Consider the following 24,123-nt stretch of genomic DNA (forward strand, 5'->3'; position numbering starts at 1 on the left):
GTGCCATGCACGACACATAAACACACACACACTCTCACAGACACAAATACGTTGTCGCTCTCACTTTTGTCACATGCACGCACACACATTCTGACAGACAACAGTGGTTAAACATGAAGCATGAATACTAGTCAATCAATCAATCTGCTTGTCAGACAGAAAGACAATCAGTCTCCGCCTCGTCGCTCAGGCATCTGATTTGGAGGTCTCCGGCTCGCAGGCTCGCATGTGATTGGCCGAATCTGTCCAGAGGCTTGAGTGTGATTGGAGTATCATTGGAGACCGAGTCAGAGACGCTGTAGCCGTAGGTGTTCTGAAGAATGACATCATAGCTTGTCAAAACCGAAGGGTAAAAATGCTTCTTCAAAACATCTGAAAAATTCTAAAATACTTTTTTTTTTTTTTTTTGTAGTTTTCCCCCCTCCTGCTGGGCGTCCTCCTTTATCCACCAACAGTCCGGTGGTGACGAGGTGGCAAGAGTGTATGTAGGTGTGTTCTTGTGATGCTTGGCCTCCGTATACTCTGTGTATACTTCATATTCGGTGTATATGTGTATGCGTAAAATGTCACATAGTTGGGTGCAAGTGTAAGCATGAGTGTGTCTGTTTCTGTGCATATTTGTTTGTTTGTCTGTTTGTCTGTGGATCCATTCATTCACTCCACAGCGAAGCCGCAGGTCTCCTCCACCGCCGTCAGCAGTTTCTCATAAAGCTTCTCGTACGACTCGTAGGGAGGGATGTCTATCCTGTTAAAACTGGAGAAGAGGAGAAACGTAACAAGTGAGAGAGAAACCTGATATACAAATAACAGAAACTAAGGAGCATTTCATCTGTTGGTGGTTTGTGTGTGTGTGTGTGCTTACCATGTGTGTGCCTTGGGCAGGTTGTCTGTGTTGGCATCTATCAAATGGATGGTGAAGAGCCTTGGTCCTGCAGAACCTGTAGAGCCTTACACAAATACATTCTAGTTATCACTGCTCTGCTCTGCTCTACTTTCAAAACCTTAGAATTGATCATTATACCAAACAAATCAGAATAATTAAATATGAATGGCATGGACACAGAATCTGCAAGTTGAAAAATGAACATTAAAACCTATCAGATGGCACAGCGTCTGCTGCAGAATGTGTGGACATGTTAAGTTTCGTACAGTGAATGCTTCAGTATGCTGGTTCTAAGTATTTTAGACGTGTGTAGGTTTCACTAATTTGAATCATTTCTATCCCAAAGGGGTAAATATGTGAGGTTATATTTTACTGCTGTGCCACAGTCCATACACATGCTCACTGTAACCCTACATAATCTGTACATGTCACCTTTGTATGACATTGTATTGTATGACAAAATGGCTGCTGTGAAAAGGGTCTATAGGAGGACCAAACATAAGTACCAGAGGAACACCATAATACAAATGTGTGTGTTGTCCAAGCCAGTGCGTGACCCACCCTGCAGAGCTTTGAACCCCTGTAAGGGCACCCTGGTGGAGCCGGTGACAAACTGCAGCAGGCGTCCTCGCCTCTCCTCGCTGAAGGCCTCCACCGCCTGCCAGAACCACCGCACCACATTGCTGTCACACGTACAGTGCTTCAGGCGCGTGTTGGCCTTCCAGTCTGCGAGGTCGATCTTCCCCAGCCCACCGATGATCAACTGGATGGAAATGAAGAAATCCGAGGAGAAAAAAGTTGAGGAGGGGAAAAGATAGAATAGACGAAAGAGGAGAATGCAATTAGGGAGGTTAAAAAGAACAAATAGAAAGGAAGCAGAGCAGGGGGGAAGTGAGCGAGAAGCAGGTGTAGGGAGAGTCCAAGTGTCGAGAGGAAGAAGAGGAGAAATAAATGAAACAGAACACTAAAATAAAAAAGGCAGACTGCAACAACCACACCATCATGCCAACAGATAAACTGGCAGAGCTCTACAGTCATCCTGATCATCAGTCCATCTCTAGCTCTTCATGTGACGAAAACAGCCACCAATCATCATGATTACCGTTTGACTGAAAACTGACATGATCACTGACATACCTCAAGTTCTTTGTGGTCGAAGGGTTTGAGGAGGTGCTGGGGGATGAGCTCACTGAACCCCTTCTGTAGAGCCAGGAACTGGGCCTCGATGCCACGCATGAACCTCCAGTTCACATAGAGTCTGAGAAAAACAAAGAAACTTGCATATAATATGAGCAGCGCATATACACACCCACACACTATGTAAAGATATGCATATCAACACAATCGTAACCATATAATGTTTCTATTTCAACTAAAGCCGGGCTGATATATCAGCAGGCCAGTGTTATCGTACAACAGTAGCTTATCACAGATATATCAGTATCAAGTGTGATGTACAGTGTGTACTGTCTGAAATCCAGCATCAGTCAGACTCTGGTACACACATTAATGAAAACACAAGCTATCTGTGCTGGGTGTCTGTGCTATAAAAAGCAAAACTATCAGAAGATAAGGTGTGGGTTACCAGTACAAATACTGACACAAAATACAAGATAAATACAAGATATTAACATAAATTAAATGTCTCTGTGTGTTGGTACCTGACGTATTCTTTTTTGTTCTCTTCGGTGACGGGAATGTTACGCCCATTGGGTTTGAGTTCATGTTGTAGGAACTTCCCGAAGGCATTGTGCTCAACGCAGAATGTGTGGTCAAGGACCGACGTGATGTCGTTCTCTCTGCACACAGAACAGAAAATGTACAAGATCGGATTAACAACATGTCCTTCTACAAAGCATTTATTAATTAACTAACAACATATGTTGCATTGCTGGACCAAAAGAACCCATCAAACCCTCTCCTAAACCTAGCTTTTACTCCACAATCTGAATTTGGGACAGACTGTTTTGAGTTATGCCTCAAAAGCCTGGAACAACATGCAAAGGACTTTGAAAAGGGGAAAAAAAAAAAAAAAAAATCAATAAACTAATGTTGTTAGGATTTAGATGTTTGGTGTTAAATCTGGCAGATTCAAATGCAAACTTTGATTTCTTACGAATAACTCCTTCTCTAACTTGCACTGTTGAAGTGTAAAGTGAAGTGTTTTGGTTTGAGGTCCTTGGTTTAGGTTTTCTTTTTCCTTTAATGCATCCGTGGCTGCTCTGTAAATGAGGGTTCTTCCCTTAGCACACTCTGAGACTTAAACTGAGCTGCTGTCTACTCCTCATTACTGAGCTTGCATTGAGTTACATTACGATGCCTTCACGCTCTATTCAGGTAACATGAGTACTGTATGAAGGTAAATGATTATGTGATGTGTAAAATGTAGTTTTCAGTGAGAAACTTAGCACATACAAATGTTTGAAGGAGAAATCGTTTCACCGCAATATAAAATAGATACTGGAGAGGGAATTATGAACTGTTTCACTTTCAAATACTAATTCTAAGCAATGTCTTACAATACATGAATGTTATAATATGGCACTTTATGCATTAAACAGGGAAAGATGATCTTTTTTTTTGTATCATTAAAAAGTGTGTAACAATTGAGAGTGAAAATGCGAGCATGTACGGCTGCATGACATGTCAGTGTGTGTGTGTGTGTGTATTTGCTCACAATATCCAGACGAGGCTCTTGTGCAGCTCGGGGTCGGTGGTCTCCAGGTCGTTGAGCTGGATGGGTTTGCCCAGCAGCTGTTTGTAGAAGGGCAGCGTGAAACTCCCGTTGATGTAGTGGCCGTGGAAAACCGCCAGGCCCATTACACGGCCAACGAAGTGGAAATACGACAGGTGGTCCTGACAGACACAGACAGACACACACACACACACACACACACACACAGAAAGACACAGATTTGCATTACCAGGATACACACTCATTTAAACACTAATTGCAGCTTTAATTTCTGGTGTGTGTTTGCATTTGTCTCTGTGCACTCACGGGGTTGATGGAGGAGTCTGGGTTGATCTGTAGTGTGTAGATATTGTCTGTGGAGTACTGGAACAACCCGTAGTAGGGGTTCAACATTTCATGACACAGCAGGTACAGCCACTCCCTACAAACAACCACCACATTGTTAAAATAACATTCAACGTTCACACATGACCATAGCAAAACGTCACCACCTACCAGTAACAACGGGGGAAGACTGACAACCACTGGATTACATCATGCAAGAGTCTACTGAACACCCCTCTCTCTTTGTTGAGCCAGCAGCTTTAAATAGAAGTTTTGTGGGTGTGCGGGTGGTGATGGCTCCCTGGAGCTTTGCACTGACTGAAAAACTAATTAAAACATGCTGCTCTTTTGCTACAACTTAAAATGGTTAACCTCGAGCATTCGGTATTCCTGGTGCTAAAACGTGCAATGCTCTCAGTGCTGTAAACAGTGTCTCCTGTCATTGTGGGCAATCCTCAGTCTGTTGCAAGTCCCATTATAGGATCTGCTGCATTATAACAATGGCACTTATTTGGATTATAAACCAGTAGCACAGGCATGAATTTATTCAGGTGCTGGTGACTGCAGGAATGAGCAATGTACATAAATTAGTAGGTTCATGGTAGACTGTGGTAGACTTGATGAAATCATTCATTTTTTTTAGAAAAGCTCAGAGAGTAAAACATTAAATATTATTATTTGAACAGCAGCAAATACATTGCAAGACAAAATTTATATTGCAGGACAAAAATGTGCATCAAAGGGCAGAAAAATGCATCTTGCAACCGGCTGCATTTTTTTCTCCTGAAGTAAAAATATATCTATTTCAGAAGCTATCCATTGAAATTATATTACACTATGTGACAGTATTTTTAAACTGTTTAGATTCTAACAAGCCAATGCCGTTGCTAGAAAGATTTGCTCCTACGAAATCAACATAATTCTGCAGTCAGACTTTGATGTTACTGATTACATCGTTTTGTGGCCAAATTGATTTGTAAAGCCCCATATTACGTGTTGAGCTGTATCATGAGATAGGCGCCTTATCTCTTTATTACAGATCTGTGAAGTGTTATCGTTACTTTGTGGCTTGCAGATCTTTTTGTTGTTTTTTTTTTGCCCATGGTACAAATGAATATGTTTTTTTTGGTCCCTGTAAGCCAATCATCCTGCTTTTTAAACATACTGAGTAATATACTTTGAAGTAGCATATAATATAGTCACACATTTTAGCATATTAATTCATAAAAACTCTTATGCATCTGTGGACATCAGTGGTGAAGAATGCTTAGGCTAAACAATGGCTAATCAAAATCCACCTCCACTACCACCACCAAAAAGCAACGTCCTAGGCCCTTTGAAGGCTAATATTTCAGACTCTTTCATTTCTGTGTTCGGCTGGAAATGTAATCTGGGATATGTTATTTAGGCATACAATTTACATTGCCCTTTGTGCAAACAATGCATTTTGCATTCTTTGGGTTTACTCTTGATGCATCAACAGCAAACCAAAAAAAACAAACCAAAAAAAAAACATTACAATTAAGAAATGAAGCACAAAAAAATCTACAGTGGTGCAAAGTGAACCTAATTTTTGAAAGACACTGCTACTTTGTGCAAAGCACCAGTACCGTAGAAGAAATGCACAGATGTATAGATAATTTGGTCTAGATTTTATGTCATTTCTATCTGTGGATATGATTTTCCAGTGGTGTGGGACGACCACAGATAAATGAAAGTAAAGGGGATTACATCTGTAATAATTAATGAGAAATATAGACCAGAGCTATGAAAGAAAGCTTTCCGTTGGACATGCAGCGGTCAGCTATACTGGTATCTAGTAACAGAGAGCAGTCACCTGGCCACCCCACCGTAGTCGAGGCCCTCCTCTCCCCTGAACTTCACCATCAGACGCTTTTTAAGATCTTTGGGCCTCATCTTCATTATCTGCCGATACGACTCCTACACATAAATGTACACAAAAACAAACAACAAATATTATCACAGGGAAAGACACTTAATATTTACTTGATTGACTGATAATCCATATATAAACTCAGACACAAAAAATCCAAGGGATAACATGTTAAAGTGAAAACACATATTTCCAACATGGAACTTGAACAGGTCTCTATCCATGATAAATAATTTATGAGGGCAGAGACAATAAGAGTGCTACAGTGCAGCCCCCAGTACAGTTTCTTTTTTAACACTTAATTATACAGTCACTACTGCCTTTGTGCTTTTCTCAGGAGCGAATCGCTGTCAGAACTGTTTGCTTTGACTAGTAAGTCAATCAGGAGGGTGGATGTGTCTTTGTCTCTATTAATGCACAGGGAAGTACCTCGTCATTCCACATTGCTGGGTGTGTGTGCGCGAGTGAGAACATCAGGTGATAGTGCTGTGTTAGGTGCTGTGATCACATGTTTTTCCTTAATTTTCCACTGATAAGTCTGTGCTTTTCCAGGCATGGCTGGGCAGTATGGCTGAAATTAATACCATGATATTTGTGAAGATTTGTTTTTAAATATCAATATCTACCACTTGTATGCAAAATCATTCATCAAATAATCAAATTAATGTTTATTCCACTGAACCAAATTACACCTATCCTGGGCCTGCAGTTCAAAAAAAGCACTTTGTGACCCATGTCTGTGAAAAGCACTATACTAATACATTTTATTATTCTTTTATTAAGTCTAATGTTGACATTTTTTAATTGAGAATATGCCTGCTATTATCATATCAGACAGCGTGTTTGTCTGTCATGACATAATAATTAAAATCACACAAAGTTTTGAATTACTGTCCAGCACTACTTCCATGAGCCCCCATATTGTCTTGTTTTCTTAGCATTTTTTGATAGATGTCTCATAAAACTCAGTTATGAATACCGTTGGCAGGTCATTTTTGTGTAGTTTAGCAGCCCTTTGACAGGTGAGCTGACAATGTTTCAGACGGCGTCCACACCCACCTCAAATATCTCTTCCCGGGACACCTCTATGCGACAGTGGCCCGCCTGAGGCTGCTGCAGGGACAGCTCATGGCGGAGCAGCTTCAGCTTATGGACCAGGTCTCTCTCATAGCGCACCGCCACATCCCCCTCTCCTCCGCCCCCTCCCCCGCCGCCGCCTCCCCCCTCCTCACCCCCTACATCCATTTGGGGAGCCTGGGAGGATTCCTTTGCCTGGGAGTGCTGACTGGAAGGGGCAAGGAGAGAAAGAGGAGCAGAAAGGGGAGAGGGGAAGACAAGAGACAAGGCAGAAGACATCGATAGGAGAGGTGAAAGGTGCAAGACGGAAAAAACAGAAAAAGAGGAGACAACAAAACGGAGGGTAGAGAGATATGATCAAGAGTTAAGAGGAATAAGTTCACAGAAACTGATCAGCAAGCCATTTTTGTGGTCTAGATTAGATACTGTATATTCCCACTGATCAGCTAAATCTGCGGTAATCCCACATCCTCAATGATGGGAGTGATCAGTTAGTAGGTCATGTTCAGATCCAGTCTGATTTCTGCATTACAGCGGTGTCACAGATTAGACTAACACCAGCTTAGGCTTGTAAACTGGTGATTTTGTCATTTTGTATGTGTGCATGTGTGCCAGGGCGGGTGTGTCCATGCAATCCAGATGAAGTTGCACAGACAGGGGTCTGCGGTTGGTGTGTGCTTTTGTTAACGAGTGCATGTGCGTTTACCTGATGATGGTGTGTAGGCGGGGGTCTGTGAATTGCGTGGTTCGGTTGTTGTGGTCCACAAAGTAAATCCGGCCTGACACAGTGCTTCGAACCTCCCAGCCCACCGGCAAAGGCCCAAGCTCCTCACAGCTCACACTGGTCAGGTCCCTGCACCAATGACAACAGGCCATAGAGAGCAACACAACTTAGAGAGCTTTTATTTTTTATTTGTTTGTTTATGCAGACTGAGCATGAGCCCCAAAGCATCAGGTAGTTTGTTTTTAGTAGCCTGCAAAGCCAGGACTTGATCTGCAGCCAGAAAGTTGGCTAACAAACTTTTCTTTAACGTCTTCAGAAAAAGGGAAAAAAACAAACAAACAAACAAAAAAAACAATTCATCAGTTCATCATCAATCATCAATTGTGAGTTTCAACTTTGGCAAAAAGTGAAACTGACCTAAGATAACCTGCTGAAAAGCTGAGATGAAAATTTGTGTGGAAAAACAAATACCTTTTTGTTTCCACTCATTTCACTTTCTTTCGTCTCACTTGATTTTTCATTTTACACACCACCGAGAGGTGCCTCCCCATCAGTCCTGACCCTGCATACTGTGTCTCCTTAACCTCTAATACCAAGAGCCTGAGGCCCACATAAATAAGCAGATAATTTCCTCTTAATCTCTTGGTGTAATTAAAATAGGATAAAACACGGTTTGTCAAACATCTTAGTCAAACATCAGTGGTAAGATGGTAGACCGGGACCGGCATGATGTGGTCTTAGTTTATAAAGGACACATTTGGTCGTTTTTAAGGAAATGCTAACCAAGAAATGAGGACATTTGTTCATTTTGAAGGCGCCTCTGTTTGCATGTGGAAATGACTCTTAAGAAGTGGAATATTTGTGTCAGCAAACACTCACATGATCAGACTCTGTTTATATCATCGCCGACTATGGGAAGCAGGGTTTCCTCTAACAATTCAACATCCTTCAAAATTTTACAGCTAAAACTCTTTTGCCTTTGAACAGCTTCCGCCAAAGCCAGGACGGATCTAGGTTAGAGGGATGACAGGTCAGTGTTGGCGGGATGGGTAAAGTCCAAGAATTAGAGAGGTGAGTGAGAGGGCGAGACAAGGACAGGGTGAATTACAGCTCCGGTTTGTAAATGTTTGAAGAGAAGGGCTGCCATCAGTGTGTGTTTGGACATTTTGCCCTTGACATTGTTGCTAGCTGCATACGGCTCATTTTCTGGCACAATGACCTCGCTCAACAGCACCTGCATGACTGAGATTAGCTTCATCCCTTTGGCTGAGAGATTTAGGAGCTTTACCTGCGTTTGTCTTTTGGTCTTCTCCTGTGATATAATATTTTTACAGCACCATGACAGGGCAGCACATAAATAGTGGCAGGCCCTTGTTGTGTTTACGGTGCCGTTTGAATGATTTTAGATATTTCTTTAATCTTAAAACCCCTACATTTACCAAGATAAACCAGAAGATTTCAAAGACTATAATGAACCTTTATGTCTGTTAACAGCAAATATCAAAGACGTTATAGTTTTCCTTTAATACACTGTATTTATTGTACGGTCCTCAACTTGACCCATTTTTTGTAATATGCCTAATTTGTTCTTTTTATTGCATTTATGGCTGCATCCAGTTCTTATGCTCTTTCAATGACCCATTTTCTGCATGATATCCATGTAACTTTCATCTCAGCTGACAATTACAGGTTAAAGCTTGGACTACATATAAGCAAAGTTAGCTGTGTAAGTATAATCATACCGAGGTATTCGAGGGTCGTGCCAGGTGCTGACCCCCGTCTGTGTGTGAAGGAAGTACACCTGGCCCTGCACTGTAGTTCGCTGCTCTGTTAGGGAAAGAAATAAAAATTTAACACGTGTGCGTCTTTTATAATAACCATATACGGAAAGATTCAGTTCAATTAAATGTGGATTATGAAAGAAAAATGACAACATTTGGCTGTAAAATTAGCGGAAAAAAATAACAAACACAGTAAAGTAGTCAAACTTGCCGTATCCCTCAGGCAGGTCAGGTGACTGGTGCCCGTGCGGTCTGTTCTGAGGGGTGTGGCCATGGCCTCTGGAGTCCTGGCCTCTGATTCGCTGCGTCTGAAGACGGCTCTCCTGACTGGGTGAGTCAAGGCGACAGTTCCCGCCCCCCGCTGCGCCGGTGGAGTCTGAGTAGGGCAGTGGCTCTTCACTGAAACACCCCTCAAACACAGGCCTACGCAGACACACACACACACAGACACACACATCACACTGTCGTCCTGTTCTCTATGATTCACTGTAATCACATGGTGGGTCAACTGCTTTTTATTTTCTACTTGGAGTAACAGACACTGGGAGAGGAAAGATGATGAACAAACTATGATTATGACCAAACTCTTGTACAGGCGGATCCTGCAACACCATCACCCTTAAATCTCTACTTCAACAGGGAACTTGAGAGCCTAGGCTTCAGTGTGGGGCTAAATTTATACTTTATTTAAGCCAATCAACATAATCAAACACACTAACTAAACTAAAGAACTAAAGAGCCTAGGCTTCAGTGTGGGGCTAAATTTATACTTTATTCCTAAGCCAATCAACATAATCAAACACACTAACTAAACTAAAGAACTAAAGAGCCTAGGCTTCAGTGTGAGGCTAAATTTATACTTTATTCCTAAGCCAATCAACATAATCAAACACACTAACTACACTAAAGAACTAAAGAGCCTAGGTTTCAGTGTGAGGCTAAATTTATACTTTATTCCAAAACTAAATATCAACATAATCAGTTGATATTTAGTTAGCTTTTTCTCTACTAGCTGATTAAAATGAAATTTACAGATTTTGATGGAGAAAGAGCATTTTTCTGTAAGAATGATGCAACATAATCTACAGCAGACAGCAGACGACAGGCACTAACATGACAGTCAGTCATTTCTTCACATAGGATGTGGTCTAGTTCCCACCCAACAAACTGGCGAGGCACTCACCCTTCATTTTCTAACAGGCCTCGGCAGTCCACCACGGGGCCTCCGCTGCCTATGCGGTCTCGCGTCTGTAAGCTCACTAAAAACAGGAGGACAATTACAGTTAGAGAGTGGATGCGGAGCGCCTGTGGAGGATAGAGGTTATGGCGGAGAGAGACACCATACCTGAGAGAGGAAGAGAGAACAAAGAAGGAAAGAAGAGAGGAGGGTGTGCACAGCGTGAAAAATGATGAAAGACAGAGTGCATGGATATACGTGTGCCCCGTCTTACCTACAATCTGCCCCCGCACTGCGTCGCTGTCTGACGGGTTCAACTTACATAAATCTAGACGCTGGTCTGAAATGGAGAGAAGAGGAGAGAGGCAATCTGGTAAAGCAAGAGCCCCTTTTTGAATCATTATTGACTTGATGAGGACAGGACAACCGAAGGGTATCAGTGGAATGTGTGCGTTTGCATTTGTGGATTTTAAAAGTAAAGGGCAGGAGAGAGGCAGACTTACATCCCGTGTCCTTTAGCCTGCTGATGGCATTTGAGAGCAGTCGTATGCAGCCCAGGAAACCTGCTCCCTGACGTTTATGGATCTTCTTGTGGTTCCATACGCTGATGGTGATGGAGTCTGTCTTCCCAATATAGCTGAAAAGCAGACATACCATTATGTTTCTGTCTGCCAGCCATAAGCTCCTGAACACAGTTTCATGGAAATGAGGCAAACAACAAAAAAAAAAGAAAAAAAAGAAAGAAAGAAATCCACTGTAACCGTTGCCACTCAAGAAGCAGATCGATCATTTCTTTCAGGAATTTATTTCCCTCACGGCGAGAGTCAGGTGTTTTGGCACTAGACCATTATAAAGATTCTCCAAAAGGTTTCACGTTTTGAAAGCAGGCAGAGCTTGTTACATTTTTGGCTTGGTGCGTTTCTTTCATGCAAGACTCAACTCTCCAAATATGTTTCTTTAAAAGAAAACAACAATAACAACAAAAAAATTCATTTACTGCATCTTATCCTAGCAGTTATACAAGAATATTTCAATCAATGATTACGGCTATCATTTTTGGAGTGGATGGATATAGTGGGACATAAGTACAAGCAAACATGTAAAATACAACTGGGAATGGGAAACAACGCTCCTCAGCAAAGGACAATTTCAGCCTTGAATCTGTGCTGTGTTGTGAGTGAGGTGCAGTGGATTCAGAAATAGTTGGCCAAATGACAGTCATTTCAATAGAGAAAATGGCCCATACTGGCAAAAAAGGGTTACACTATTACCAAACGAAGGGCGATTTTAGCTTCAGGTGTGTGTTGTGTTGTGGGTGCGGTGCAGAGACTCACAGGTCGTAGTGCTGATTCCATTTGGGGTCCAGTGTGCTCTTGACTGTGTCTGTGGAGTGGCATTGGCCTGATCCATCCACCACTACCTTGGCAAATGGGTCCGGCAGGCCTAGAGACATTTTTGATGACTGAGTTGAATCCACTAAATTGAATTAAATATTCAAAGGTTCAACATAACTCAAAAGGACCATACCAGTGACTTTGTATGTTTGTCATAATATCTTCCTCATGTTTCATTTCTGCTAATCTTTTCCCAAAGCAAGAAGCTGTATTTTACAACTCTAATATCATTTTTCCTACCTTTTATCCAGCCATTAGTTTCCTTTCATTCGATTATGATATGACAATTAACTCAAACTTTCTACAAACCAGTAATGAAGTTGTCCACATTAGTTTTCCTAAAAGCAGCAGCACTGTTGTGTTTTGATGAAATGAACTGCCTAAAATTGGGTTGAGTGAAATGGTTTTCCACCGGAAAATAGTCCCTGGAAACATTTGCTCTGCACAATGAAATACTAGTTCCATGCTTCATGAATGGTGAAAACTTTGTCAGCCCCAGAAGCAGAACTTTTTCAGGTGGGTGTTTCAAACAAAAAAATCTAATTTGAAAAATGAGGGTTATGATTTTGATTTTGATTATATGTTGTAAATTCTTTAGTAATCCTGCATGATTTGCAAAATGGTTTGTTGTAATGTAAAATGTGGGTAAGCTGTGGTAAATGGGCCAAGCATTTAAAAAAAAAAAAAAAAAAATCACTGGTATGGTCATTTAAGGACATTTGGCTACTTTACAGGTACAGAGAGCACCATCTCCACCACAAAGTCCAACTTTCTACTACACTGACCAAAACACTGACAGAAATGTTGCCAGTTAGCTGGATCTTTCCTGGGACTATCCAGCAGTCTGAAAGCCTCTATCAGCATGTGCAAGGTCACAAAACATCCAAAAACATAAACATACAAAAATGTCCAAGATGAGTAACACATTTGGTGGAAATGCCTTACAGTTCCTCGAACAGCTTAAGTATGATGCTCTCTTTGTACCATTACACAAGCGATGCTGTAGTCTGATATGAAAATGAGATATGGGCACTTACGAAAGAAGTCTTTCTTTGCGAGGTTCTTGGCACATAATACTGAAAGAGGAAATAAAACATGTAATGAATAAAAAAACGTCACACAAACCACTGCAAAAACTATCTTATAAAAGACAACAGTCGTGGAGATCATGATTTACATTTTGCCTACCATCAGTTCAGGATAAAGAGAGTATGTGTGTGTATGAAATTCCTCAGTGTGTAGGCCACTTATTGTCACAAATGTATGCTGCTGTACATGAAACGCCCCCCCGACTGCGTGGGTAGCATGCTGGTTAGGATAATATATGAATGCCCAAGGCTGAAGATGACCAGGAGAGCTTGGATGGTACACACACAACGCAAACAGTAAAAACATTGGCTTGTGTCAGGATCACTCACATACATATGAGACACACACACACACACAGAGACAGCCCGCCCACAGTGAAAGTGGTAGAATCCCTTCTCTGCTACATCTCTGAGGATTCAGTCCATAAAGCTCACACTGACCTAGACTCTGGGAGTCAGTGTGTGTGTGTGTGTGTGTGCTGAGCCTTCACAGTTTGCAGTGTGTGTGTAGGTGTTCTTGTCAAGCATTCTGAATGACAGCCAGACAGTCTGGTCAATGTCAGAGCGGGTCAGCTGAGGTAGCACTACTGTAATACTAAAAACAACTCTGAGCCACAATAAGCCCATTCCAGGAACACGCTAATGTACAGTTTACGAGTTAGGAAAGCCACTCACAGAGGCAGTATGGGAACCAAGCAAGTCCACGTTTCAGTAGCTTACATTCCAAGCTGGAGCAGTGCACCCGACCAGTAAAGGCAAGGCTGTAATTGACAACGAGAAGTACAACATTTCTGTGTGACTGAAACGATATAAGATGCCAAAACGCCAGGCCACTCCATTAACTATTCAATTAACCCAATCGGCATGCCAGCGGACTCTGAAAAAAAGTGTACTGTTCTGATTTATAGCTTAATTTTACATTGCATATTCTTCAAACGCTCTCTGGACCATTTGCATAGAAATTGCTTGATAAATGAGGCTCATAACAGGCTAACCCGGAGTCTAATCCATACAGGGGTAAACAGACACCTGGAACTTTCTACAGGCAGGCTGGGTAAAACGCACTTAACTGAGGGCTTAAGGAATATAAACTAAGCTAAAAATGTAATGATTGAGATGAACAGGCACCTTACGGGATGGAGGTGGGCAATTTTGCCATATGATGAGTACAGGGGCATAATGGGCAACCATTTCCAACTGGTCCTAACTGATGTCATTTTGCAACACCACCAAAAAAACGTTATCGCGGCCTTGAGGTCCTGTTAAAAACTGGCTTGGGGTTTGGTCTAGGCAGTCATCCAGTCAGCCAGGAAGTCAGTCAGTCAGCCAGTGGTTTAGGATGTGGTGACTGTGGTGGTGTATATGTGTCTGGCCTAGCCTGGTCTATTTCCTGTGATTAACCCGTGGAGAATGGCTCCAGGATATCCTTCCCTCTTCCTCATCCTCCCTTTCCATCCCTCCTCCTCCTGACTCACACATTCCACACGGCAACCTCATCTTTTCAACACAAGAGAAAGAAAGAGACAGAATGAGGCAGAGAGAGAGCGACAGCACCAGAGACAGAAGTGTCCGAGGCAGAAAGAGAACGGCTGCACCGGAGAGACAGAAGTGTCCGTTCTGCCTCGGCGGCCTCTTCCAGTCTAGCAGCGGAGGATGGCTTTTTTTGTAACTGTCACCGCCGTGCTGTCCGCCCCCCTCGTCCTCCACTCTCCTGCCAGAGGCAAGGGACACCCCTCGTTTCACACACACCCCCACCCCTCCCAACTCCCTGACTTCCTTGCTTCCCCGCCTGGCCCATCCTGTCGTTGCGCTGATTGTGTGACAGGTCTTTTCTCGGCGTTAAGAGGGAACTCTTCACGCTGCCAAGGTCAAGCGCACAGCAGCAGCCGCCCCTCCGCTCAACCTCAATACCCCCACCGACTTTCTTTTTTGGCCTCTTTACATAAATGTCCTCTCTTCTGCTCTTCTTAAAAATCCTGAGTGTCTGAGAGAGCCACTGGGAGATGAATTCTATTCATCCGCTTGAGGGAACAAGAAGAAATGGTATAAGGGAGATGATGAAAAAACTATGCTGCTTCTATACGGGCTGGCAGCCCCTGTGGGAATCTGCAATCACAACATGTTTTCAGCACAGTCACCCATACTCCACAAATACCAATACTGGATTTTGGCACCGATTCTCATACTAATATAAGGGAACAACATTGATATATGGCTTTAAAAGTCGATACATATACATAAACACATTTTTTGCAACAATCCCTCAAATGTGGTTAACAAACACTTCTGACAAAGATATGTGAAAGAGACAGGATATTTTACAGTTTAAGTTTACTTATAAAACTAACTGTCCAAAATTCACTCAATTTAATAATTATAAACAAAAAAGCACACACAAAGTAATACATAGATTATGTACATACACACACACACACACACACACACACACACACACAGATGTACATCTGATATACTGGTTGGGCTTTAATTTAACATTTTTATGGCTTTGCTCTGATCTTGACTAATAGGTTCTTGCACTCACTGCCATGCAAGTATAAAATGTGGGCTGGGGTTTAATATGCACAAGTTAAATCCAAAGCATATAAGTAAGCAAAAACATCAATTAGCACCGCGCACACACACACACACACACACACACACACACACACACACACACACACTGCATCTCCAAAATATCTGCTTCATCGATGAGCTCAGTTTGATCAATCGTGTCACTTTTTCATTCTCAGTATCTTCAGCCTCTTCTAGATCTTGTGTGTGTGTGTGTGTGTGTGTGTGTGTGTGTGAGAGAGAGAGAGAGAGTGTGTGTGCGCTGCAGGCTCAGTCAGTGAGAGGATTAAGGAGCATTTATGCTACTTCTTAAGTAAGCAAGATTCCTTCCTTTCCCCTCTCTCTCATTTTGGCTGCTTTCTCTCCCTTGTTTCTCTCTCTTATTTATTTTCCTTAGTTATTTTGTTTCACTCTTTCTTCCTCTATTAATTCCTCCTTCCAAGCCTCTCCCTCCTGCTCTCTCATATGAGTATCAGTCGCCTGTTGTCCAAGAGCTGGCATGTGTTGGGCGTTGTGCCAAGGTCCTGGTGTTCAATCTGAGTACCTGGCACAAGCTGGCTTAAACTCCAGCAACACATGCTGCTGCTTCCCAGGGCAAATCAACATTATCCTGCTCGATCACTGATACTCTCATTCACAAGGAGGTGATTTTCAAGTTAAGCCCACACATTCCCAATCATTTCTTAATGAAAATAACCTTCCATTCTACTTTTAACCAACTTATTTCCCACTTTTTGCGTTGTCCCGATCACTTCCCATCATTCAAACCATACCTAGAAACCACTGCGGGGGAACAAAACATCACAAAAAGCTCACAATCAGACAGGGGAAACAGACCCGTATTTTACATTCATATCACATTAGAGCAGATTAGCTCAAGATGGTGCTTTGGCTTACTAGCGAATGCGGTTTAAAAACACTTTTCCTCATACCCAAAACAACAGTCTCTCTCCTAACTCAAACCGATCCCTACAGAGGCAGAGGGTACAGACAGAGAGACACAACAATGTCTCTCCACCAGCTCAAACATGTCCATATAAACACAATCGGGTGTCTGAGGTTTGAAACAATGTAAAACCTGCATGGTCTTTGTCTAGGTCTCTCTCTGTCATAGACACAGAGGCCTGTCTGATCTAGGCCAAACAAGCCCTCTCTGACAGACTAAACAGACCGCTGGCCAGTCAGGCAGCATTGCACTCCCATTGGCTCATTGCACATTCCTCACCCAATTAGAATTCCACTCATACCTGTGGGGGCGGGGCACAGTTGGGGGCAATAACCTCTGTCTACATCCACACAGAAATAATGAGTGACTGACTGGCTCACACATGCACACACCTTCAAACTCAAAGTTTCATTTCCCCACACCTCCACACATACACACACACACACTCTCTGTCATCTTGTCTATACTCAAGCAGACACATAAACACATTCACATCTGACACCAAGCTATCTCTGTCTCACATTGCAATAAAGTGGAACAACTGTGTCATAATTGTGTCTGTCCTCTGTCAAAAAAATATGCATGCTCTTTTATGATCCAACTTAGAGAAAGAAGGACAAAAGCGGAATAAAAAGCAAACAGACAGCAAGCAGCAGACACTTTTAGAATGAAAAGGGCACATCAGCATTTAGGACAGCGGAGCTACTCAAAAACACATCCATCACAATCACATTGTCCATTTGACTCCCATAGTCTGTACCCACCACCTCTAGAAATATTTAGTCTACTTGGCTTGCAAGGTCTGGGGTGTGTATGTATATGTGTGTGTTTGCTTGCTTGAGTGGAAACCGGGAGAGCAGAGGACAAGGCGTCTGCCCAGCGGCACAGGGTGGTCATTTCCATCTGAATAGAGGCCCCTAGGTGCCCAGCGGGGTTACAATGGCAGCTACAGTAAAGCCCATTGTTCCAGCTGTGTGTGACTGAGTGTGTGTGTATATGTGTGTGTGTGTGTGTGTGTGCCCCTGTCTGCCCTCGAAGCATCAAATAACAGAGCAGAGTCTGACCCCGAAGCGGATAACACTGGAGTTGGGAACAGGATGACCAAAAGCGCAAATGTGTCGAGGTTGTCCTGGCAAACGGTTGAGCTGAACGTGCCAGACATCTGTCTAGCTACAGCTGAAGAAGCGATATGCCAATCAATAGCCATGGATAATCTAGGCTACCATGTCAAATCTACCGACAGATCGATTTTCAGAGAGGCCGCTGCTCAACAGTTGCTCTCGCCGACCGAGTGCAGCTCGTCGCATTCAGGTCACAAGCGACGGGTTCGGCTGGTCAGCCAAAAAATGGGTGTAGGCTAGCTAGCGTTAGCGGTCAACGTTAATCACACTTACAAAATATGCTAACGCTAGCTAGTGAGCAAGTGCTGGCCATTAGCAAAGTTTCCAGGCACAGCGATTGAGTTGTGTGCTTCATATCGCGTGTGTGCCTGCTGAGCATAAAGCAGCTGGCCAGGCGGCTGTCCCGGTTGTAAAATGGTCCGGGGAGCCGACTCCTTCAAGCTTGTCCTCTTGATAGTTTGGTTAGCACTGCGGCTAACGCGCTAGCATCGCCGCTGCTGTGTTTGCCATACAAAAACCGGATGTTTAGGCAAGCGGTAGCCCCGAGAAACCTCAAAGACACGCGCCGTGGCTTGCTTGCTTTAGTAAATATCAACAGTTTGCCATAGCGGTTCGTATCTAAAACATGCTAGCCCCCGGTACAACATGCACCGTAAGCGCTTTCGGTCTCGTTTTTTACCTGTCAGACGGATTTTGATGCTGGACCCGTTTCTCCGAGTCCCAGGATTCGACATCACTCCGGGAAAAACGATCACACAAACTTCCCACTGGGCTCCCCCGAAAGACACAATCTCACAACTCAGGCGGAGTATAACTAACTACGATGTAAAAATCCGCGGTTTGCGTCCGTCTTCTTCACGGGTAAAAATGTATTATTTCATCGCAAAGTCCTCCGTTCCTCCGAAATCCAACAACACAGGAGAACATTTTCGGGCTGGCTCAAACGCGTACTGACGTCACGCTCTTACGGCAGTACGCTCTCGCCTCCGGGAAACGTGGGCGTTCTCGTGGAGTTCAGGAAAGACCTATGAACCTCCAATTGGCAAGACTGTGGAGAAATATATGGAAATTTACCTCTTTATTTTGTATAATTTTGCAGTTTCAGGGATTAGCCGATAGAAATCTATTCAATTTATTTACATCACACAGACCCAACCCATCCGTTGTTATTTATAGCTCATATATTCGCTGATAGGTTTTCTACCGTTTTTATTTTATTTTATTTACTTATTTATTTTTTAACAGATCGTCGGTTAGTAGGCTTCAGTAAACAAAATCAGAATCAGACACACTTTATTGATCTCCGAGGGGAAATTGGGTCACTTGCAGTTGCTCAAATTCTGAAGAGAGAAAAAAAAAAAATATAAGAAATAGAAAAAGATATAAGAAATAGAAAAATATGTGCTTAAAAAGAGCATTATGTATAAACATGTGCATTAATGCTACCTGTGCATTAATCATAGTTGTAAAAAAAAAAAAAAAAAAAGTATGTGCATTATGCCTAAATATGTGCATTAATCTGACAAAATATTACAACAAATACAGAAAATAAGAAATTGAGCATATGTTAAAAAGTCATGCATGCACAGGGATGTTGCACTGTTGAACTTGGTGAAAATGGTGAAACAGTGAAATCAGTGATGAATACTGAACCTTAGCTTAAGTCTCTGTATTTTATAATTCTTTAAGTTTAGTTAGTTTAGTTGATTTATTTTCCTCCTGTCAGCCGCAGCAGCAGCAGCAGCAGTGCGCCTCCAGCAGATATTCAGCTAGTCGTCAGGAGCAGCAGGTCCAGGTCAAGGTACATGTGAGTGTGCAGGAGGGAGGCCGGGTGCTGTCGAGGACAGAGGCTGAGGGGTTAAGGGTGAGGGAGAGCTGGGCAGGGACAGCGGCTGGAGGGATTTGCTTCTTTAGCAGCATTAGGGTTAGCTGGCTGCAGCATTAACTGGTGCAACAATGGACCCTCTCAGCAGCCTGTTTACAGGACACAGCAAATCCACATAAGCAGTGAAGCAGGTCACCAGCCACTGCACTTACTGAGACTTGAATTTTGCCACGTGCACACACACACACGTACACACTGACACACACACACACACACACACACACACAATACTCTCACCACTCTGTGTATTTGTCTTTATGCCTGTCTAGCTCTATTTCTCTCCTCCACGCATCATTTATGAGCCGACAAGTGAGACTGATAATGACAATTTTTACACCTCTGCCATTTCTCTCTACTGTCTCTCTCTCTTTCACTCTCTCTCTGCCTCCTTCCACCATATCTGCCCCTCTCATACTTGTGTTTGTGTGTATTTGTGTGTTTGACAATGTCAGCACTCCACAGGTGGCTGCGAGAGCTCCTCCTCCACCACACACACACACACACACACACACACACACACACACACACACACACACACACAAATTAACTTCTCCCTACAAAACATGTACAGCTGTTAGTGTGATTAAGCATGTACATTTATGTGGTGTGTGTGTGTGTGTGTGTGTGTCTACACTTGTGTGTCTTATTCGCAGTGCCGTCGGGACTCCAGAGACCAACTAAGTGTGTTCACAGCTACTTAGAGAATTCCAAAAGATAAACTTAGCAATACCTCTGGGTATACACACAGACACACACATGCACAGACACACAAGCACACACACACACACGAACGCACACACACAGTTAATGAAGATGAAGTCAGTCTTTACAAAGGACAGTTGGGAAATCCATTTGGGTGGCCAAATTACTGTGTTCTCACAAAACCATTTAAATGAAGAAGAAGAAGAAGAAAGGCAATGAAGAAAATATATTACCAGAGGAAGAGGATAAAGAAGAGTAGGTAAAGATAGAGCATACATGAGTTGGAAAATGGTCCACTTTTCTAATTAGAATCTATGAAATTTCACAAACTTTGAATATTCCTCATCACAACTGTTTAAAAACATTTAAACAGTTTAAATGAATTCTTATTCTAACCACGAATCATGAGACAGTGAGTGTGTGTGTGTGTGTGCATTACCAGTGGTGTCTGTCTGTCACTATTAGCGCCCCCTCTTGGGAATAAGAGCAACAGCTGCTTCAGTTCAAAGGAGGATCTACACACTGGGATAGGTGTAAGACAGTGATGGCAAAACTGAAGTTTCCTTGACGGCAGCGAGAACAACTGTGTGACTGTGTGCACCATATATGTGAATTACTGAGGCAAATGTTGACTCAACCCTCTAATAGTTGGCGCACAACCAAGCCCGGCTCGGTCCCAGCTGTCTGCTCACGCTTCTGCCCCGTCTTGTGCAATCCACAAGAGACAATTTCAAGTTAACTTGGTGGGCAGACACTGATAAACGTGTCTTTTACTGTAAATGTGTTTGATCACAAAGAACTGTGAAATTGGTGGATCATGTTTAAACTTGTTTGAGAGGAGGATGTGGAACTAACTTAAACTAGAGTTTGAATTGGGGCAGCCAGTAGGATTCTGATCATTTGAGAGCAAACGATTAACATTTTTTTTTTTTTTTTTTACCAAACAGGTGTAAGACAGAAACACTGTCTTTGCTTGGCAGTCCACGCCGTCTCCATGAGTCAGTCTTTGACTTAAGATGCCTTACTCATCCCAGTCCCACCGGAGACCCAGGCATCGAGCAATTGATGGGTGGGAGCGGAGACGCACGGTGGGACTCAGAGCGAGGGGTGGAGGCATGGACTGGGATGGGAGAGCGATGGGGTGCAGAAAGCGGGCGGTTGAGGCCTGACCGATGGCTTTCCTGGGAAACCCTAAATACACGGAGGATGAGGCCTGAGGGTGATGGCTGGTTTCAGAGTTGTGACCATATGAGGAAGGAGAGTGGCTGGTATATAACAGCCTGGCGTCAACACACACACCCATAGTCCTCCTGAGCCTACCTCTGCCTCCTGCATCGGTGAGTATGTGCCTAGCTCACTCCGAATTACAATACCAGTTATGCTGCTTACATATGGCTTTGCTTTTGTCCAACTCTTCTTTACCATCATTTTCACCAAAATACACCGTGACATCTGCATTTAGGCTTGATGGTGCTTCCTTCAGGGTGGGAGCTCCCGCTGCTCTTGATTCATTCGTTCAAAACGTGTAATTTGGTCAACTGAGCTTTGGTAGGCCAGTAGTTCAGCGGGCCACATCTGCAGGACCGGAGGAGCTCGACACATAACATTTAATAAAAATCTTCACACATCCTCTGACAAAAGGCATAGAGCATGATGTCATGATTTTAAGAATCGATATCGTATCACTCGATTTAAGATCTCATAAACTGGAAAGTTAGTATTTTTACCTAGCCCTAATACATTTTAGAAAAACATTTTGCAGCCTTGTCTGAGTGTTGTGTATCTGTTTGGATAGGATAGGATAGGATAGGATAGGAATTTATTTATTTATTGTGTATCTGTTTGCTGTTTTAAAATCACTAACTCAGGTTCTGGTACTCACTAATGGCACTGCTGACAGGTCAGTAAACGTCATGGAGGCCCCAAGACTCAAAATCGAGATATGTCCATTCTCATGTCAGAAATCACCAGAAACAGGCCTGAGTCCAATTTTGGATCTTGACCCATAGTTTTGGAATACCAGGATCTGCAGGACTGCCAGCCAGCGTTCCTTCTCACACTAATGTCAGCAACATCATCTTTGTTCTCTCTGTCTGTGCCCCAGCCTCTCTCCACAGCAGCCAGTAGGTGAGCGAGTGTTTCCGGCCAGTCGGTCACTTGGTGTGTGTTGGTCGCAGCAGCAGCAGCAGCCATGCCGGGTGCATACAAAGGGGAGTGCGGGGCTGATGTGGACCCCATGCCGTTCCTGGCTCCGTCTGAGAAGGAGCGTCTGGACGCTATGAACAAGCCGTATGACATCAAGCGCTCCTGCTGGGTCAGAGACGAGAAGGAGGCTTTCGTTGCCGGAGAGGTTCAGTCTGAGGAGGGGGACAAAGTCACCGTCAAGACCAGCAAGAACACTGTAAGACCCAGTGAAGCTGAATCTATTTGACTTAAAGCTGTGCCCATGTTTGAGTTGATATGAAGTAAAATGAATTGTAAATGAAGTTGTAAATACGTTATGAACTGCTGTTTTCAAAGTTGCACATTTGTGGTTATGATAATAATGATAACCATGATGCTTGGATATTGAAAATGATGATGCTGGGGATGTCCTTAGACGGTGACGGTGAAGAAGGATGACATTCAGCAGATGAATCCTCCGAAGTTCTACCAAGCCAGCGACATGGCCAATCTCACTTTCCTCAATGAAGCCAGCGTCATGGAGAACCTGCGCAGCCGCTACGTCAACATGAGGATCTATGTAAGTCTGCCAGTCACCAAACACTGAATGCTGTGCAATGCCAAAAAAAAAGCCCACTCAAAGCTTTGCTCACATTCATTTAAAGGAACTGTTCACCTAAAACACGAGAAAAAGAAGATATTTTCCCACTCAACCCTAGTGCATTCTGTCTATCCATGGTTTCTGGGTGAATTGGTGATTTTTTACAGATACTCTGTACGATGAAGCTGGACCAGTATTCATTTGTGGAGCTCAAACCATCGAAAATGTACTAAAATGTAAAAACTGAAGAGTAGCAGGTCTTTCCAAAAGCAATGCATGGTACAAATACCTGATATAATCCACAGCCCTTGGGAACAAGGGACCTATATTCTCTTGAAGAACATTGGCAAAATTTATCTGTCTGTCCCCAATGAGTACAAATTTGAGGCGGATGGATACATTTTGAAAGACCAAGGCCGATTAAAAGCTAGATTGCACTTGGAATATGTGGCAAAATATCTTTATATTGATGTTTTATGAGATCTGTTCCTTGAAAAGGTCATAGAGAGCACAACATCAACCCTTACAAACTAAATTCTATTTTAGTATATTTTATTTTTCATTACTTTTGGGGTATGCCAAGGTTTTTCTTTTTTTCTTATATTCTTTGTAATGATCCAGTTTATTTATTTTGTTATTTGTAATGTTTTATTTTTCTCAAGATATATATTTCTCTCCTAGTGTTGATAGGTATATGTTGTATTGTCTGCTATTATTCCTGTGCAATGTTTTGACAACTTGCAGCTGTGACAAGAATTTTCAAGAATTTTGGGATCAATAAAGTGCATCTATCTAGCTATCTATCTATCCGCTATATGTCCCCTGTGCCCAGTACATATATATTACATCCTTTTTGAAAAGTGTTTTTTATAGTATTTTTGAACAAATAGATAGAACTCAGTCAACAGAAAGGCAGATTAAATGCACAAGAGGGGGGGTAAAGATGACATGCGACAGTGGTCATGAGCCAGATTTGTGGCCACAACACTGCAACTATATCGTGTCCATGTTTAGCTGATTAAATATATTTAGGTCAGAGACCATGTGCAAACACATATTAATCTCAAACAAAGAGAAAAGATGCTTTGCACCCAGTT

The 24,123-nt window shown here is 42.8% G+C and overlaps 2 protein-coding genes across 3 annotated transcripts in view; one reads left to right on the forward strand and one right to left on the reverse strand.

The window, feature by feature from the left end:
• Positions 1-337: 337 nt before the first annotated feature.
• smurf1 (SMAD specific E3 ubiquitin protein ligase 1) lies at positions 338-18,638 on the reverse strand. 2 transcript variants are annotated; one of them, XM_030058234.1, is made up of 18 exons: positions 18,355-18,638; positions 12,987-13,025; positions 11,890-11,998; positions 11,059-11,192; positions 10,830-10,895; positions 10,562-10,637; positions 9,590-9,801; positions 9,340-9,424; positions 7,580-7,726; positions 6,856-7,081; positions 5,740-5,843; positions 3,885-3,999; positions 3,561-3,739; positions 2,545-2,682; positions 2,021-2,141; positions 1,445-1,646; positions 863-938; positions 338-754 (listed from the first exon to the last, which is right to left on the reverse strand). In XM_030058234.1, the coding sequence occupies exons 1-18, from the start codon at positions 18,407-18,409 to the stop codon at positions 655-657; spliced, it is 2,184 nt and encodes a 727-aa protein (XP_029914094.1). In that variant the 5' UTR covers positions 18,410-18,638; the 3' UTR covers positions 338-654. The 2 variants fall into 2 exon arrangements, with proteins under 2 accessions (XP_029914094.1, XP_029914093.1); XM_030058233.1 differs by having other exon boundaries at positions 863-947.
• A 3,815-nt stretch (positions 18,639-22,453) lies between these two features.
• The window catches only part of LOC115363072 (myosin-16-like), a 31,245-nt gene continuing 29,575 nt past the window's right edge, over positions 22,454-24,123 (forward strand). Inside the window, exons 1-2 of the mRNA XM_030057144.1 lie at positions 22,454-22,663; positions 22,862-23,005. Coding sequence (XP_029913004.1) covers positions 22,454-22,663; positions 22,862-23,005 — 354 coding nt within the window. The remainder of the gene's footprint in view (positions 22,664-22,861; positions 23,006-24,123) is intronic.

Source organism: Myripristis murdjan, chromosome 8 (genome assembly GCF_902150065.1).
Source record: "Myripristis murdjan chromosome 8, fMyrMur1.1, whole genome shotgun sequence".
Classification (NCBI taxonomy): domain Eukaryota; kingdom Metazoa; phylum Chordata; class Actinopteri; order Holocentriformes; family Holocentridae; genus Myripristis; species Myripristis murdjan.